Source organism: Podarcis raffonei, chromosome 1, assembly GCF_027172205.1.
Source record: "Podarcis raffonei isolate rPodRaf1 chromosome 1, rPodRaf1.pri, whole genome shotgun sequence".
Taxonomy (NCBI): Eukaryota; Metazoa; Chordata; class Lepidosauria; order Squamata; family Lacertidae; genus Podarcis; species Podarcis raffonei.
The window spans coordinates 22,369,416-22,386,227 of record NC_070602.1 but is presented as its reverse complement, the minus strand read 5'-3'; the positions used below and the strand labels follow the sequence as shown (position 1 = coordinate 22,386,227).

General features: G+C 44.4%; 1 protein-coding gene across 3 annotated transcripts in view; it reads left to right on the top strand.

Annotated features, from left to right (window-relative positions):
• RIN3 (Ras and Rab interactor 3) overlaps positions 1-16,499 on the top strand; it is a 78,430-nt gene extending 61,931 nt beyond the window's left edge. For 2 of the 3 annotated variants that reach the window (XM_053376474.1, XM_053376483.1), the window contains 3 exons: positions 4,819-4,950; positions 11,599-11,762; positions 12,790-16,499. In XM_053376474.1, the coding sequence (XP_053232449.1) occupies positions 4,819-4,950; positions 11,599-11,762; positions 12,790-13,098 (605 nt within the window). In that variant the 3' untranslated portion in view covers positions 13,099-16,499. The other variant, XM_053376493.1, reaches the window with a different exon arrangement.
• Positions 16,500-16,812: the final 313 nt, after the last annotated feature.

The window sequence follows — 16,812 nt, the reverse complement described above, 5'->3', positions numbered from 1 at the left end:
ATGTCATTATACAGTGGTAACTTGGGTTACATATGCTTCAGGTTACATACGCTTCAGGTTACAGACTCCGCTAACCCAGAAATAGTACCTTGGGTTAAGAACTTTGCTTCAGGATGAGAAAAGAAATCGTGCTCCGGCGGCGCAGCAGCAGCAGCAGGAAGCCCCATTAGCTAAAGTGGTGCTTCAGGTTAAGAACAGTTTCAGGTTAAGAATGGATCTCCAGAACGAATTACGTTTACCTGAGGTACCACTGTAGATATATTTCAGTTCCAAACTTTATGCCAGGAAAACAGCTGCAGATAAGTTCTCATATAGTCACTGAAGAGAGATTTAAATTATTGGAGACACTTAAACTGAAACTACATTGTGGCTCTTCTTCTTCTTCTTCTTCTTCTTCTTCTTCCTCCTCCTCCTCCTCCTCCTCCTCCTCCTCCTCCTCCTCCATGGCTAAATTCAAAATACAGTACCCCATATGTACCTTTTGACTTATTTAGGCATCTTGAGTTATTGGAATCATAGAATTGTAGAGTTGGAAGGGACACAAAGGGTCATCTGTTCTGACCCCCTGCAGTGCCTGACTAGTTGATTAATTAGTTGATTATTTCCAGTTCTCGTAGCAATGCATATATTATAACTGTTATCGCCTACCAGCCTTTATAATACATGCAGGGAAGGGACAAGGGTGAAATTGCAAAAATTGCAAAGTGATAATTTGGAGAAATGTTACCTGTGCTTATTACCAGCTCAGCGAGGAAACACAGCTTAGTAACAACAGCCATATAATGTCAAGCAAAGGTTAGATTTCTTGGGGCAAAACCCACAAAGACTTCTACTCATTAAAATGAGGAAGAGCATGGAAAAGCATTGCAATGGAAAGAGTTACTCTTGACTGATGTAGAAGGCCTGCTATACACATATATCAGAATTATACAGAGAAATTCTGGGGTGGCAGATAGGGGACAGTACTGTTTCAGACTGCGGGTGAGTTATTATGCGTGCTCTATAGACATTTACCTATTTAACTATAGTGGCTTTCCTCTTTGACATTCTTAAGCACATCTCTTTGGTCACTATGAGAATAGAATGTTGGACTAGATGGACTATTGGCCTGATCCACCAGGCTGCTCTTACATTCTCTTGTTCAGGTTCCCCTAAACAAAGGAAATTTGCTTAATCTGTGGTGATTATGTGTCCCCCGAGCTTGTGGGGCTGGCCAATGTCTGCCCAGCGCGAGGGGCGCTCTGCTTCAGGGCGTCCCGCCCGCCGGGCGGCAGGCTGCTATCCACAGCGTGGGGAGCCCTGCGGGGAACTCCTGTAGGGCTCCCCACGCTGCGGATGTCTGTCCGGCGCGCGGGGCGCTCTGCTTCAGGGTGCCCCGCGCGCCGGGTGGCAGGCTGCTATCCGCAGCGTGGGGAGTCCTGCGGGGAACTCCTGTAGGGCTCCCCACGCTGCGGATGTCTGTCCGGCGCGCGGGGCGCTCTGCTTCAGGGTGCCCCGCGCGCCGGGTGGCAGGCTGCTATCCGCAGCGTGGGGAGTCCTGCGGGGAACTCCTGTAGGGCTCCCCACGCTGCGGATGTATGCCCGGCGCGAGGGGCGCTCTGCTTCAGGGCGCCCCGCCCGCCGGGTGGCAGGCTGCTATCCGCAGCGTGGGGAGCCCTGCGGGGAACTCCTGCAGGGCTCCCCACGCTGCGGATGTGTTCCCGAAGCGCCGGGCGCCCTGAAAGCAGAGCGCCCGACGCTCCGGGAAGCAGGCTGCTATCCGCAGCCTAGACATCCCTGCGGGACCTCCCGCAGGGCTGCCTAGGCTGCGGATGTGTTCCCAAAGCACCGGGCGCTCTGCTTTCAGGGCGCCCGATGCTCTGGGAAGCAGGCTGCTATCTGCAGCCTAGACATCCCTGAGGGACCTCCCGCAGGGCTGCCTAGGCTGCGGATGTGTTCCCGAAGCCTGGAGAGTGAGAGGGGTCGGTGCGCACCGACCCCTCTCGCTCTCCAAGCTTCAGTGAAAGCCTGCATTCGCCCCATAGGACACACCCAGATTTCCCCTTCATTTTTGGAGGGGAAAAAGTGCGTCCTATAGGGTGAAAAATACGGTACTATAAAGAGAAATCCATCTCACTATAGTAGATAAAACTGACCCAGTGACATTCATACTAGGGTTATAACTTTTTTACAACCTCATGTTTCTATAGCTTAGTTAGATGAACTTTTGCCTAAAAACAAAGGGATGATCTGTCATTTCCAAATCTTTTGAAAAAAGGTCACCCTGAAATCAATAAATTAATTTTTGTATTTGCAACTATATAATGTATTATGTAATGTGCATAGCATATATACTACCATGTACATATAATACAATGTATATCACTTCTTATTGCTTAGAATAAGACAAGGTTGCAGTTTTATTCTCCAATACAGTTTTAGGAAGTTCCAGACAGCTGTAAAATAGTCCCATGAACAGTCCCATAAACTTTTTTAAAGTGCTAATACTTCTGAGTAGTTTATACGGTGATTGCAGCTTTTCATTTCAGGGTGGCCTTTTTTCACAACTCAGAAGAATTAGAACCTTTTTCAGTGTTTCTAAGCAAAAGTTCATCCCTTTATGATACAGTAATTGGTTTTTTTTGAGGGGGGGGATCCAAAAAGGTATAACCATAGCGCATACCGGCTTGGTCTGCTGCCTGGGTGCTGACTGTTGATGGGCAATTTCAGGACCCTGCCTGCTCTCTTTGCTTTACATTTAAACTGGACAGCCCTGTGAATAGAGAACTGTTCTCAGTGAAGTAGAAGAAGAAGAGTTTGGATTTGATATCCCGCTTTATCACTACCCGAAGGAGTCTCAAAGCGGCTCACAATCTCCTTTCCCTTCCTCCCCCACAACAAACACTCTGTGAGGTGAGTGGGGCTGAGAGACTTCAGAGAAGTGTAACTAGCCAAGGTCACCCAGCAGCTGCATGTGGAGGAGCGGGGAAGCAAACCCGGTTCACCAGATTACGAGTCTACCTCTCTTAACCCCTACATTATTACTTCTTCCATTTATACACTGCCTTTCATCGATCAAGAACACAGGGCAGTTCACAACAATAAAAGCAATAACACAACCAGCACAAGCATTTTTAAAATGAAAGCTTTAAAGCATGGCAATACAACAGCAAACAGATCAATACAAGTGACCCCGCACAAAATGTCAGAGCGTCCTATAAGCCTGGCTGAATAAACGGCCACTCTAAGCCAGATCTGAAGGAATGCGTTGGCCATATTAACTGCTGATCCTGCCGTTTCATCGATGCCTACTTCTTGCAGCTAAATTCAGCCCTCCATCCACACCAACCTGAGACTTCCTCAGTACCAGAAACTGCAATACTGTACAAAGGAAACATTTTGCCAAAACACCCACTGAACAATGAAGCCTTTTTAAATGTTTGACAACCTGGCTGTGTGTTTTTTGCACAGCAGGAAACATGACTCTCATAACGTGCAGAGCCCAGCTAATAACAGCATAAGATTTTGTTTATAAAGAGAGTCTTAGCACTCGAGCGTTCCACCACTTTGTTTTAACTGAACCGGCTTTCCCTTTCTACATATATTCTCTGGTTTACTTAAAGTTTATTTATTTTTTGATGAAGGGACAGAAGAATATTTATATAAGGCTCCAGCTGAGTATAACCGTCAGCTTCAAATAAAACCCCTGTTGACTTTGCCTGACATATAAAGAAATGTGTTTCATAGGAAATACTTGTATCAAGCCAATGGCCACAAGCTCATGCACAGCTAAGCATGTTTAAGCTTATTGATTTGAATAGACTAAAGTGCGCTTAAACATGGGGTGGAATGTGGCCAGTGAGAATAAAGGGCAGCAAATTCACAGTGGCAATAATTTTAAAGGACCTTCAACATTTGGTCTTTTAGAGATTGATGGCTGTAATAGTAGTGCATGGAAGAAAATGACTGTGAACCCTGCAAACAGAAATTGAAGGTTGCTTTTGATGTTATTTTTCTTAATACATAACTCTCAAAACGTTTATAAGGAATTAACACACACTTTTGGAATGTGCAAAGGTGTGGATGAAAAACTGTCACATACACACTGAGATTCCTAAAGCATATCCACAATTCGTGCGTCACAGATTTGCATCTGACCATTCACACATTACAAACGATAGATTCAGACTATCCGTTTCTCCTTTCTTGCATTGGCTTACACAACTGCTCCTGGGCCATTGAAGGGGTCATTTGCATGACAGAGTTGTTCCAGACCATGCTTTTTTCTTTTTCTTTTTAGCAAGCACTGACTGTAGAAATCCCCTGTACATCAGACTTTTTCATATAAGGTGGAGGCTCATTGCAGGCAGGTTGAGGATGGTGTGGGTATTTGCTCCATTGGACCAGCCAGCACAGAATTTGGTTGGAAACAGGATGGTGGGCTAGATGGCCTTTGGCCTCATCCAACAAGGCTTCCCTCATGCTCTTAAATTCATTCCAAAATACAATTTTCCAAAATATGGTTCTTTCTCACAGTAATGAAGCCACCAGGAGAGTATGAAAACCTGTACTGCTGGCAAATTCATTTGCACATTTACATCTTCATCAGTCCTGTTTCCTAATCTGTGATTTGGCAGCTATGAAGCACAGCTGCTCTACAAAATCTGTGAGAAGGACTGATTTGCACATTAGCCTAGGCTAATGCAGGTTGTGCATGGTGGGGGCCAACTGTTGGGCCCCTGTGCCTTCTCTTCTCTTACTGCATGTCAGTTTTGAATGTTGAAATCAGCTCTTAACCTGCTCGGTTGTGTTATCTGAATAGGCCTCTTCTTGTTTCAGGGAAGCTTTACGGGGCAGATGACTTCCTCCCGGTGCTCATGTATGTACTTGCCCGCAGCGACCTGCCAGAGGTGCTTCTGAATGTGGAGTACATGATGGAACTCATGGACCCTGCACTGCAGCTGGGTGAAGGTATGAAAGACCTCCTTTGTGGCAGAGGGAGGAGCGAGGGTGGAGGTTCATAAGGGCACACCACTGGCAGAAATGAGTACAAGCTGTCCAGCAACCATAATTGTAAATGTTTATCCCAACTTTACATCTGCTCTTCAGCTAGTGACCAATGGCAGGGCCGGCACCAGAGGACATTTGCCAAGGCCACCATCCTAACATTGGTAGCGTTTCTACTTTGCACAGAGTATGCAGAAGGATCAAATGCAGCCTAAGAGACTTATTATGATTATCAATTAAATTTGTATACTGCCCTTCATTCGTAGATCGCAGGGTGGTTCACAACATAAAATTACAATGTAAAAAAGCACAAAGTAGATAATAAAAATAAGAACAACAGCAAACCAATAATCCCTCCTCCCACAACACATTTAAAAGGGCATTGGATGTCAATCAGCCAAATGCCTGGTTGAAGAGGAACATTTTCTCCTGGTGCCTAAAGCTGCATGATGAAGGCACCAGGTGAGCCTTCCTGGGGAGACCATTGGACAAGCAGGGAGCCACTGCAGAAAAGACCCTTCTCATGTTGGCACCCTCTGGAATTCTTGTGGAGGAGGCACACAAAAAAGAATGATCTCAGAGGATGATCTCATGGTCCAGGTCTGTTCATATGAGCAGTGGTGGTCCTTGAGGTATTGCAGTCCTGAGCTGTTTAAAGCTTTATAGGTCAAAACCAGCACTTTGAATTGGACCCAGAAACTAATGGGCAGCCAGTGCATTCAGGCCAGGATTGGCGTTATGTGCTAAAACTGCCTTGTCCCAGTGAGCAACCTGGCCACTGAATTCTGCACCAGCTGAAGTTTCCGAACTATTTTCAGAGGCAGCCCTACGTATAACGCATTGTAGACTACTTCTTCTGTCTCTTCGAGGTTGTGAAGGTCCCACTCAGGGTGCCATCCTAGAGCCACCATAGGCTAATCACCAAGATTCTCCCTTACTTTTTTTATTTGTTCATTCTTCATCTTCTGCGATCTACAGCCATGATCACAAGTGGCCACTGGGGGCACCATATTCACATGACAGCAGATGGCCCTTGGATAGTGGATGTGGGAATGCTTTTGGTTTGCACAAGTTTGATTGTGTGACATAGGTTTTTGGGCTGTTATACCAGAGCCACTTCATACATTGACCTATAGTGGCTTAGAGAGAGAGAGAGTGCTACCAATCAGGAAATGATTCTGGGACCTTTTGCATGCACAACATGTTCTCTGCCACTGAGTGAGCTTTCCCCCTCTCTTCTTTTGTGTGACCTTAACACTATGCTCAGGGTTTTGAGGAGAAAGGCATAACTGGGCAGACAAAAGGAACTACTTCTTCACACACAGTTAAACTACAGAATTCCCTGCCACAAAATGGAGTGATTTCCTTCAACTTGGGTGGCTTTGAAAGGGGATTTGACAAGTGTTTGGAGGATAAGACTCTTGTTGGCTACTGGCCATAATGGCTTTATATTACCTTCAGAATCAAAGGCAGTATGCTTCTGTATCCCAGTTGCTGGGGAGCACAAGCATCAGAGTACCACAACACTCCTGTCCTGCTTGCTGACCTCATAGGAGTCTAGTTGGCCACTGGGAGAGAAGGATGCTGGACTAGGTAGACCTTTGGTCTGATCTACCAGGACTCTTCTCGTGTTTCCATTAGGGATGTCAAAGGATTCCAATTTGCTCCACTTTGGGGAGCAAGCCTATCCATTTCGGACCACCAGACCCATGCACGGCCCACAACATAGATATGTGGAATTTCCCATATGATGAACTGATGTATGCTAGGGTCTGGCAACATGCTCAAAAGATAGTCCAAGGACTGCCTTCCGTCTTTTAAAAAGTTTTACAGCTGCTTGAAGCAGCTAGTAACTTCACTGTGTCTGCGTGGTAAAAAAAAGGCCTTTTGAAATGCTCATAGGAAGCCACTGTGCATCATAATGTGCCGTCCCTTCCTGGGAAATCATACGGAGAAGATGGCTACCTTTTCTTCTGTATATTGTGTCCCTGGTAGCCTTACAAGGATGTTATGGATTTTTAAAAAAGATTTTGAAAAAGAAAATCTGCACATAAGTTGGACAGACCAGCCCATTTATTATTACTATTTTGCATATAGGAGAAAGCAACATGGGACAGAAATAGGCCGATTTGCCCATCTATGCCTTCCATCGCAGGCAAAGAAGAGTTGAGTGTATATTTATGACGACAACAACAGAGAATAATTAAGGCCAATTACTAAAAAATAAATATATCTGGCTGTTTCTCTAAGGAGCTCCGAATAGGATACGATGGGCTCCTCTGAAATGTGGTATTCCATCTAGATTTGGCTAGATCCCAGGCTTGATTAGTTGTAAAGACAGAACAGCATCAAACACCATCATGCAGCGCTTTTGCAGGAGCACCACAGCAGGGCTGGACACCCAGTTTTTTAATTGAGGCAGTGCCTGTTCTGCCCCCACCTCCATGTCCTTCAGGAACTGGTTGCCCCACCAACGCATCAGTCTGTATATCTTTGAAGACTAAGGATTCTGGGAGGGCTTTAATTGTCACACCGATTAAAAGTGCTGTATCTTTAGTAACTTGCCACCTGGTCATATGCCCCAGGGATCCCCAAGGACACTTGCGCAAATAAATAGGTCCCTTTGACAGTGTTGCTGCCTAGGTAATAAAAGCCTAGTGATGCCCCCGAAGGGAGCAGAACAACATGCATTTGGAAAGATATTGTTGTGAATGGTTGCAGTGCTTATTTTGCATATGTTTGGAGTTTTGCATAGAAAGGCCATAGTTCAGCCTTCCCCAATCTAGTGCCCTCCAGCTGTTTCAGAGTATAATCCCCATCATCCTCAGCCATTGGCCATGCTGGCTGTGGATGATGGGCATTATAGTCTAGGGCTCCAGGTTGGGGGAGGCTGTCACAGATTGCACCTCTTACATTTCATGACCTTTTGGCCTCGTTGTTGATGCCATTAATCACTCTACACCTCTGTCTCTGTGTGTGCACAGGTAGCTATCAGATGGTGTGCAATCTACCCCATGAAAGCTCATCACACCTTAAACGCCCCATTGAGTTCAGTGGGGCTTGCCTACATGTGTGGGGCTGCGCTGTAAATCTGCCAGCATACGCTGTTCTGCTGCAGGTCCTTTGCTGTTGTTGTTTCACTGCAGCAGCCTAACCCAGCTACCCTTCAGGGAAAACTTAAGTGAGTCTCTAAACACATCAGCTGCTGCGTTTTAAGAGCAATCCGTTCTTCTGAAAATATCATTCTCCAGTGAAATGTCAGCCAAATGTATTTACAGTGCAATCCTAACCGTATCCACTCAGAACTTGTAAGTCCCATTGAATTCAATATATCCATAGAAATTGGCATATGCAATGTTTCCGGTGATGCATTTTCTATTTCTCTCTCTCTCTGTTTTGCTACCCTCCGTGTGGGCAGGTGGTGGTGGCATTTGTCTTTAATGGGTTCAACCTGGACACAGTTTAGGCAAATACATACATGGGGGAAGTCCCTTTGATTATAACAGGATAGATAATTATGTGCTTAGCTTTTTTTCTTTCGCATTCAGTGGGGCTTAATTTGTGATCAGTTATGCATCTTATGATTTAGGGTTTATTTAAATCATTCCCCTCCCCTAAAAGCAGTACAGCAGGCTAGCAGGCTTTAAAAAACAGCTGGCAAAATTAGGGCTGCCTGTGATATTTACCGGTAGTTGTCGCATCAAATTGGTTAGATTGGCCAAAAATATTTGAGCTTTTGAGGTGCTCCCAATTTATCAGGCAGTAGATTTAAAAACAAAATAAAGTCATTAATTGTTTTTTAGACAAGTGTTTACCAAAAAAACTTGAGTGGCTAGAGTTCATTCAGCTTCCTCTCTTGCCAAGAAGAGGGTGCTTCTGCTGAGGAGAATTCTTCTTCAACACCTAATCATAAAAAACCCAAAAATTATTTCCTTCAGAAATATTGTTTTATTCACCTGCTGCTTTGGCATTATTTCAGCAGTCTATTAATTAAATTGATTAATTTAATCAGCGAAAATGTTCACAATTAATGGACTTGCAGTGCAATCACATGCGTTTCTACTCAGAAGTCGAAACAATAGGACTTACTCTCAGGTAAGTGGGACCTCCGGATATAGGCTGGTGTATTAATAATAATAATAATAATAATAATAATAATAATAATAATAATAATAATTGATTGCAGCCTTACTCCCAGGAAACTGTTTACAGGATTGCAATATTTGAACCTTTTTAGTCAACTGACTAAATACAACTCTAATTATAATTCAGACAAATAGAATTCAAGAAAGATCTGATCCACCTCTCTAGTAGGAATTGCTAGATCTTGGAAGATTCTTATCCAGATTCCGTAAATAACATAACAGATAATCTGTTGGATTGTGAACAGCTTCTGCAACGGCAAAAGCGCACATAAACGCACACACGCACGCACACACTCCACTTCACGTGTGGAAATAAACTAGCACAATGTTATTAGCAAATGGGTAGATGGGCACTAAATTACTATTTAAGGGGGAAGAGCTCTAACAATGGAGAGAAGAAATACTTGGGATGAGGAAATTTGCAAAACATCTGCCAAAGGGGAATGTTTGTACCTCTTGAGTTAGATGGAACTGGAAGGAACCAGAAAGTGGAGTGCTAATTAGGTACAACTAGTGGCAAGCTGCATGATAAGGTGATGTTCCTTGCACTATTTTGAATAGCAGATTGTGCAAGGATAAACCCAATCTATCTTCCTGCATCTCCATTGTTGGTTCCAGAATTGCATGTTGCTTGGGTGCCATCTGCTGGCCACTTCCAATGATGGTAATATTTCGATATTTGCGTTTTCAGTCAGTCATTAACCATCATGTCTCCCTTTAAGGATTCAGGTTCCCCTCCTCTTCTGGCATCATGGGCATAGCCAAGGGGCTGCCCCTCCCTAAATCAATAAAAATCTATAAAAAATCATAGCTAACTGAGGGCCTGTCCCCCCAACAAAAATCCTGACTACGTCCATGTCTGGCACATAGCAACATATCTACCTACGCCAGCCAGAATAATTGCTCTTCTTGCTACCTTTATTCTCAGTGACTGTCTCATGGATATTAGTGGTGATGGCAGCAGCAGCAGGTGCCTGTAACTTATCCCTGCCCAACTAAGCTTCCTTTGCAGGGACTGGCACAGTCATTCAGCAACAGTGAAATATGCAATGAGGCGGCAAAGCACTTTGTATTTTATAGCAGGTGTATTCTGCAACCTTTTCTTGATGAAATACAATACAATGCTCCCAGTACGTTTCTGAGCACAATTCAAAGTGTTGGTGCTGACCTTTAAAGCCCTAAACAGCCTCGGTCCAGTATACCTGAAGGAGCGTTTCCACCCCCATCATTCTACCCGGACACTGAGGTCCAGCGCCGAGGGCCTTCTGGCGGTTCCCTCGCTGCAAGAAGCCAAGTTACAGGGAACTAGGCAGAGGGCCTTCTCGGTAGTGGCGCCCGCCCTGTGGAACGCCCTCCCACCAGATGTCAAAGAGGAAAATAACTACCAAACTTTTAGAAGACATCTAAAGGCAGCCCTGTTTAGGGAAGCTTTTAATGTTTAATAGGTTATTGTATTTTAGTGTTTTGTTGGAAGCCGCCCAGAGTGGCTGGGGAAACCCAGCCAGATGGGCGGGGTATAAATAATTTATTATTATTATTATTATTATTATTATTATTATTATTATTATTATTGGAATCATTCTGCTTTATTAGTTGTTCTGAGATGCCTACCACATTAATGCTGTCCGGAAGAAGCACAACAATAGTGGGACAGCCTCCCCTCTCCCCTCCCACCCCCCCAAACATTTGTGGTTTGGAAAGTTACAGGATTTCAGCAGGAAGTAACAGCATATGCACTGGATGGAAAGGAGCACCCCAAAACATTTGCAACCACTAATAATATTCAAAGAAGTTGTGAAGTGAGAAGTTAGGTGAAGCTTGTTGACAAAAAGAAAGAAACCAACCATTTGGGGATTGCTGGGAACTGTTTGAATCTCCTCGTGAGAATTGGTGTGATCTCCTCTTATGTACAAACCGATTTGTTCCAAGAGAGAGATATATAATTACCCAGAAGATCTTGCATCCTTTTGGCAGAAGTCTTTTAGTTCCTTTTGCCACCTTTGATATACAAAGTGTATTCTGCACTGTGCAGAAGAGAACTGCCAGCATCTCTGTAGCAGCAGCTCTGCCTCCCCTAAGCTGTGGAACCAGTTAACAGATTCCAGCTGGCATTGTCCATTGCCATGTTAAGGCTCACTATATTGCTTTTTATAATCTCTTTTAACCTGGCTCCCATTTAGCAATATTTGCTTTGGTTGGTGAGAGGCCCATACCCTGAGGTTGGATAGTCATATGTCAGAAATTATTTTGCATTGCAGGGGTTTGGACTAGATGACCCTTGGGGTCCCTTCTAACTTTACAATCCTATGATGACATATAACCTCCCCCATCGCATCATGAACACAGGTAAACTTGAATGCACAATATAAAGGATGTCTAGAAGGGTCCTGTGTTGCATGAAGCAGTACAAAATCAAGACCAAGTAGTTTGGGCTCTTTAACTTTTTTTCTTTGTCTGTTTTTGTTAGGCTCGTACTATTTAATCACTACTTATGGGGCGGTAGAGCTTATCAAGAGCTATGATAAGATCACAGTCACTCGGCAGCTGAGCTCAGAGGTCCAAGATTCCATTCACCGCTGGGAGAGAAGGAGAACGCTTAACAAAGCCCGGGCTTCCCGGTCATCTGTTCAGGTTAGCAGATAAATAAATGAAGGAGAGCAATCTGTCTTAACTTCATTATTCATTAACTTACAAATGTAACAAGGAGAGGCCACAAATCACCTTAGTGAGGATGAAATTGGCATCCTAGCTTACTTCAGCTTGTTGGTTTATCATTTGTAAGCTGCGGTGAGAGCCTGCGGTTTAGGGTGGCACACATACATTTCAGAGAGAAAGAGAAGCTAATTTTAAGTTGAAAGGCAGTTTTCAGCATCTTGTCCTTCAACCACATGGTGGCAGCAAAGCTCCCTTTTGCTGCAGGAATAAAATACCATATTGGCTCTCTTCACCAAGGCTGTGTACTCACTATGCCTTTAAAGCACAGCCTTTCCCTCGAGGAATTCTGGGCACTCTCATTTGTTGTAAACAAAGCATATGCCATACCCTATTCCCCGGCCTCAAGGGATTTACAGTTGGGAGAGAGTCCCTCAGATACTTGGCATGACATGCCAACTCATAGTCCCCATCTGCACAATACATTTAAAGAGTTGATTGAGAGACCATTACTCCCCTCACAGAACTACAGTTTCCAAAGTGGCTTAACAGGCAGTCATTTCTCCCTAGGAAACTCTGAGAATTATAGCTCTGTGAGGGAAATGGGGGCCTCTAGTCGTGACAGCTCTCAGCACCCTAAACAAACTGTAGGTTCTTTAAGGGAAGCCATGATTTAAATGTATAGCGCAGATTGGGCCTCAGTCGTCCCTTCTCCAGGCTAAAGGTGTCTAATTCCTTCAAACTTTCTACATGACAGCCATTCGGATATTTGATGGTGGCTGTGGTACCTCTTAATCATCTAATCTCCAAGCTAAACAAACCTAACTCTTTCAACTTTTCTTTATAGGACTTGATATCCAGGCCCCTCACCGTCTTCACAGCCTTTATTGCTCATCAATAGTATGTTGTTGATTATGATAGATTCACAATATCTATTAGTGATCACTATCTATCAATTGTCATTTTAATATCTATGGATAACATAACCCACGCTCCTTGTTTCCAGGATTTCATCACAATCTCCTTTATGGAGGCTGAGGCGAACACCAGGACACTGGCCTACCGAACTGACTCAACAACGCACCAGCTGAACCAGCAGTGCGCTGAGAAATTCGAAGTCCCAGAGCCTCAGAACTATGGGCTGTTTGTTCAGGTTGACGACAAGAACCTGCGGCTAGATGATGACGCCCTTCCTCACCGCATCAAATCCCACCTCCTGAGCAAAGAGCCCAAGCCGACTTTCCATTTTATTTATAAGGAGATGGGCGGAGAGGAACCACCGGTTCCCATTATCAAGGACCCAGATGTTTTATAACAGCCAAGCTGTTCTCTTGTAGCAGACTCGTTCAAACAGCCGTGGCGTTTTTCATTTCAAAACTTCCTGATTTCCACCAGGTCACAGGAGCACAGCAAAGTGCATCTTCTGAGCAGAATGGTGATGGTCGAAAGCCTATGCAAATCTTCATCTGGGGCATTTCCTCAACAGAATTCATTTTCCACAGAAAATTGAATATTCCAAGCAGATTGCACTCTTGGAGCGGGGGGGGGGGGGGGGGGACACGGACTTGAACAATTCAGAACTGTAAAACGTGAGCAAATGATGTAACTTTTGTGCCAGCTGCCCTGGTACAAAGTAGGTAGGTTTGTGGTTATGGGCAAATGGTAATATATCAGTCCATCTAGTTATCAAATCAACAGTATTATCAGAGAAGGTCCACCAAAGAAAATTCAAATGGTCCTTCCTGTAGTAGTAAAAAAAGATAACAAAGTGAATCTATGTGGCGTCCTTTCCTTTCCCATCCAAGGAAACAAACTTGGGACCAGCTTGCTGTTTCATGCAAACCAAGTATTCATGGTTTGTTTCTCGCCTAACAAATCATGATGATAATAATTATTATTTTATTATTTACACCGCACCCATCTGGCTGGGTTTCCCCAGCCACTCTGGGCTGCTTAAGGCATATCTAAAAACATAATAAAAACATAAGGCCTTAAAAACTTCCCTAAAGAGGGCTGCTTTCAGATGTCTGCTAAAAGTCAGATAGTTGTTTATTTCCTTGACATTTGAAGGGAGGGTGTTCCACAGGAAGGGCACCACTACCAAGAAGGCCCTCTGCCTGGTAAGCCAAACAACAAACCATAAGTGGTATTTCACACCTAATGCCTTGTTTTCCTGATTTGTTTTACCTCTATCCAGGAAATAAGGGGTAGGGGAGGAGCACCATGAAGACATTTTAATAGCATATACTAGCACAAATCTTTGCATTAAACTTATCATAATTTGAGCTATGGTTTAACGTGACATGTGAACCACTTTTGACAAGACTCCAACATTTCCCCAGTGGTAAGGCAGACCCTAAGGGACACGGGTGGCACTGTGGGTAAAACCTCAGCGCCTAGGACTTGCCGATCGTATGGTCGGCGGTTCGAATCCCCGTGGCGGGGTGCGCTCCCGTTGCTCAGTCCCAGCGCCTGCCAACCTAGCAGTTCGAAAGCACCCTCGGGGATAAATAGGGACCGCTTACTAGCGGGAAGGTAAACGGCATTTCCGTGTGCGGCTCTGGCTCGCCAGAGTAGCTTCGTCACGCTGGCCACGTGACCCGGAAGTGTCTGCGGACAGCGCTGGCTCCCGGCCTCTAGAGTGAGATGAGCGCACAACCCTAGAGTCTGTCAAGACTGGCCCGTACGGGCAGGGGTACCTTTACCTTTAAGGCAGACCCGGGATATAAAAGTAATGTGCCTACATAAAATTAAGTCTAAATAGACATTTTTAAAAGAGTTCTCCCCCGCCCCCGGGTATTTCTTTCCTACCCTTCCTTGTAACATTTAGTTCAGAAATAGGGAGCATTTGACCCTTCAGAGCTTGCTAAGCTACACTTCCCATCAGCCTTAGCAAGCATGGCCAATGGCCAGAGGTGATGGGAATTGTAGTTCAGAAACATCTGGAGGGCCAGAGGTTCTGCTCACACAATTTAGTTGGAAAAGAAATGTGTGAAATGATTATGTCCATTGCTCCAGCTTTGCCTTGCATCATTGGCTGTTGGTGACAGAGCAGCATGTGGTACAGTGATTCTATGTGGCTTTTTCACAAGCAAAAGACACAGAGCTGACACACGTGAAGAAACAATGAGGGGGTTTTTTATTCCACCAAGGACACAAATCAGAATCGAAGATCAGATCACACAGTGTGGTGGAAATGTTTTCATCTTGAATCCACATCGAAGTCACTTCTCTTTACCTTCCACAAACATCCCACCTAACAGTTTAAGGGCAGGCAGTTTTACACGGAGGGAGGGAGGCAGAAGTAGAGGAAGAGAAAGGTGCACAGAGAAAGTGACGACAAAGAGAGACTTGAGAAGCAACAGCCAGTTATGGGAATTCTGTGTTCTGTAACAATGAAAGCGAAATGTTCGGAGTTAAAATTGGAGGGCTGGGGCTGGGGGGGTGGAATCTGTGTAACACCATATGCAGCTTTTGAGATGCTACCACTGAGATAAATGGTGCATTTTCTTCTGCTGTTGGTCACCCTGTGTGGATAAAATGTGGGGGTCTTTTCAAAGTCTGTACAGAGGCCACAAAAACAAACCTAGACAGCCTGGATGTAAGTTGTACAGCTCAGTACATATGATGTTTGCAGCATAAACTTATAATCACACAATGCATACAGTCTTCCGATATTAAAAAATACACCCCCTGAGTGAACAATATTGGCCTCGTACATGTGGCTAATTAATTGTTACTCCCAACCCCTCCATTCATTTTAGCTGTAGCAACTTCCATGATCTATTATATGTGTTACACAGTTTTTCTGAGCAGAGAAGTTGTAAGTGGGCTGCCGACTGCTGGGTCATATTTTGCATCAGTGACTTGAGTTAGATGTGCAGACATTGTTTCCTGCTGTGCAGGAAACAATGCCCTAGAAGAACTATGTTGCTGGTCTACCTCTGTGACAATTCTGCAGTGAAAAGTGTGCTGGGGGCGTAACCTATCCCTAGAGCTCTAGGTTAGAGTTAAGCTGTCTAAAAGCATTAGAAACAGATTGGCCACCCATTCACCCTGGGAAGCTGCTCCATAATTTTCTAAAGCACACGGTTATGTCCGACCCACTGACTGCTCCCTGTCTGTTGAGGCATGAGCTGTTTAAGAGCTTGAAATCAACCAGTTCTTTAGGAAGTTAGCTACTGTGCTGGACTGATCTGATGATATCTTGAGGAGAAAGGGCCTTTTCTGTCACTTTATAAAAGGAGCATCTTCCAACAATGTTTTCTTTTGTTTCGTATAGAAATATTCCATCTCCACCTTAGATATACAGAAGCAGTTTATCAAAACTGTTGCAGTAATGCCTGTTTATGTGTATTTATTTCCCTGTGTCACTTTATGTATTTTGAGCAATGTCTGGTTCATAATCAAAGACTTTGGAGGCACAAATGCTCGCCGCAGTAATTTTGCTTGGGTCCTCTGCAAGAGCTCAAATAAAGAAAGTCAAAGGTCACTGGGTGGCCTCTCAGCTATCACCCTACCTTTCGTACTCAGGGCCTGGAAATGAATCCTCTTACTGTGTTGCCTGTTTAATCTTCTAACGATGCTGTATTGCTGTGTGATTTTATAATATAAAGCCATGCTGTTTAAAAAAGTTGTCATTGCTAACGTTCCTCCAAGAAAAACTGCTCCTGTTCCAAAAGGTTTGACCTTGGCATTAAAATCCCATACAAAAGGCTTCGGTTTTCCTTAGATGTCACTGCAATCCTTTTCTCCCTGGAAAAAAATAATAATGAGTCCCTGCAGAAGTTAGGGCATCTTCTTTGGCGATCACTCGTAGCTAATTAAGATTGTCTGCCATGAACACAGTCTTAACGGTGTGTCCATAGGTGACTGTGGAGGCCAATTCTGGATCCACACGTCCTTCCACAGGGGGCACATGGGTTTCCAGGTGGGAATTGATCATGGTGAGGGTTTGCCAAATATGCCTTCCTCTTAGCTCGTTTCTCCTTTTCGCCCAGAGTTCATGCTTCTTCAAAGTCCATGACAC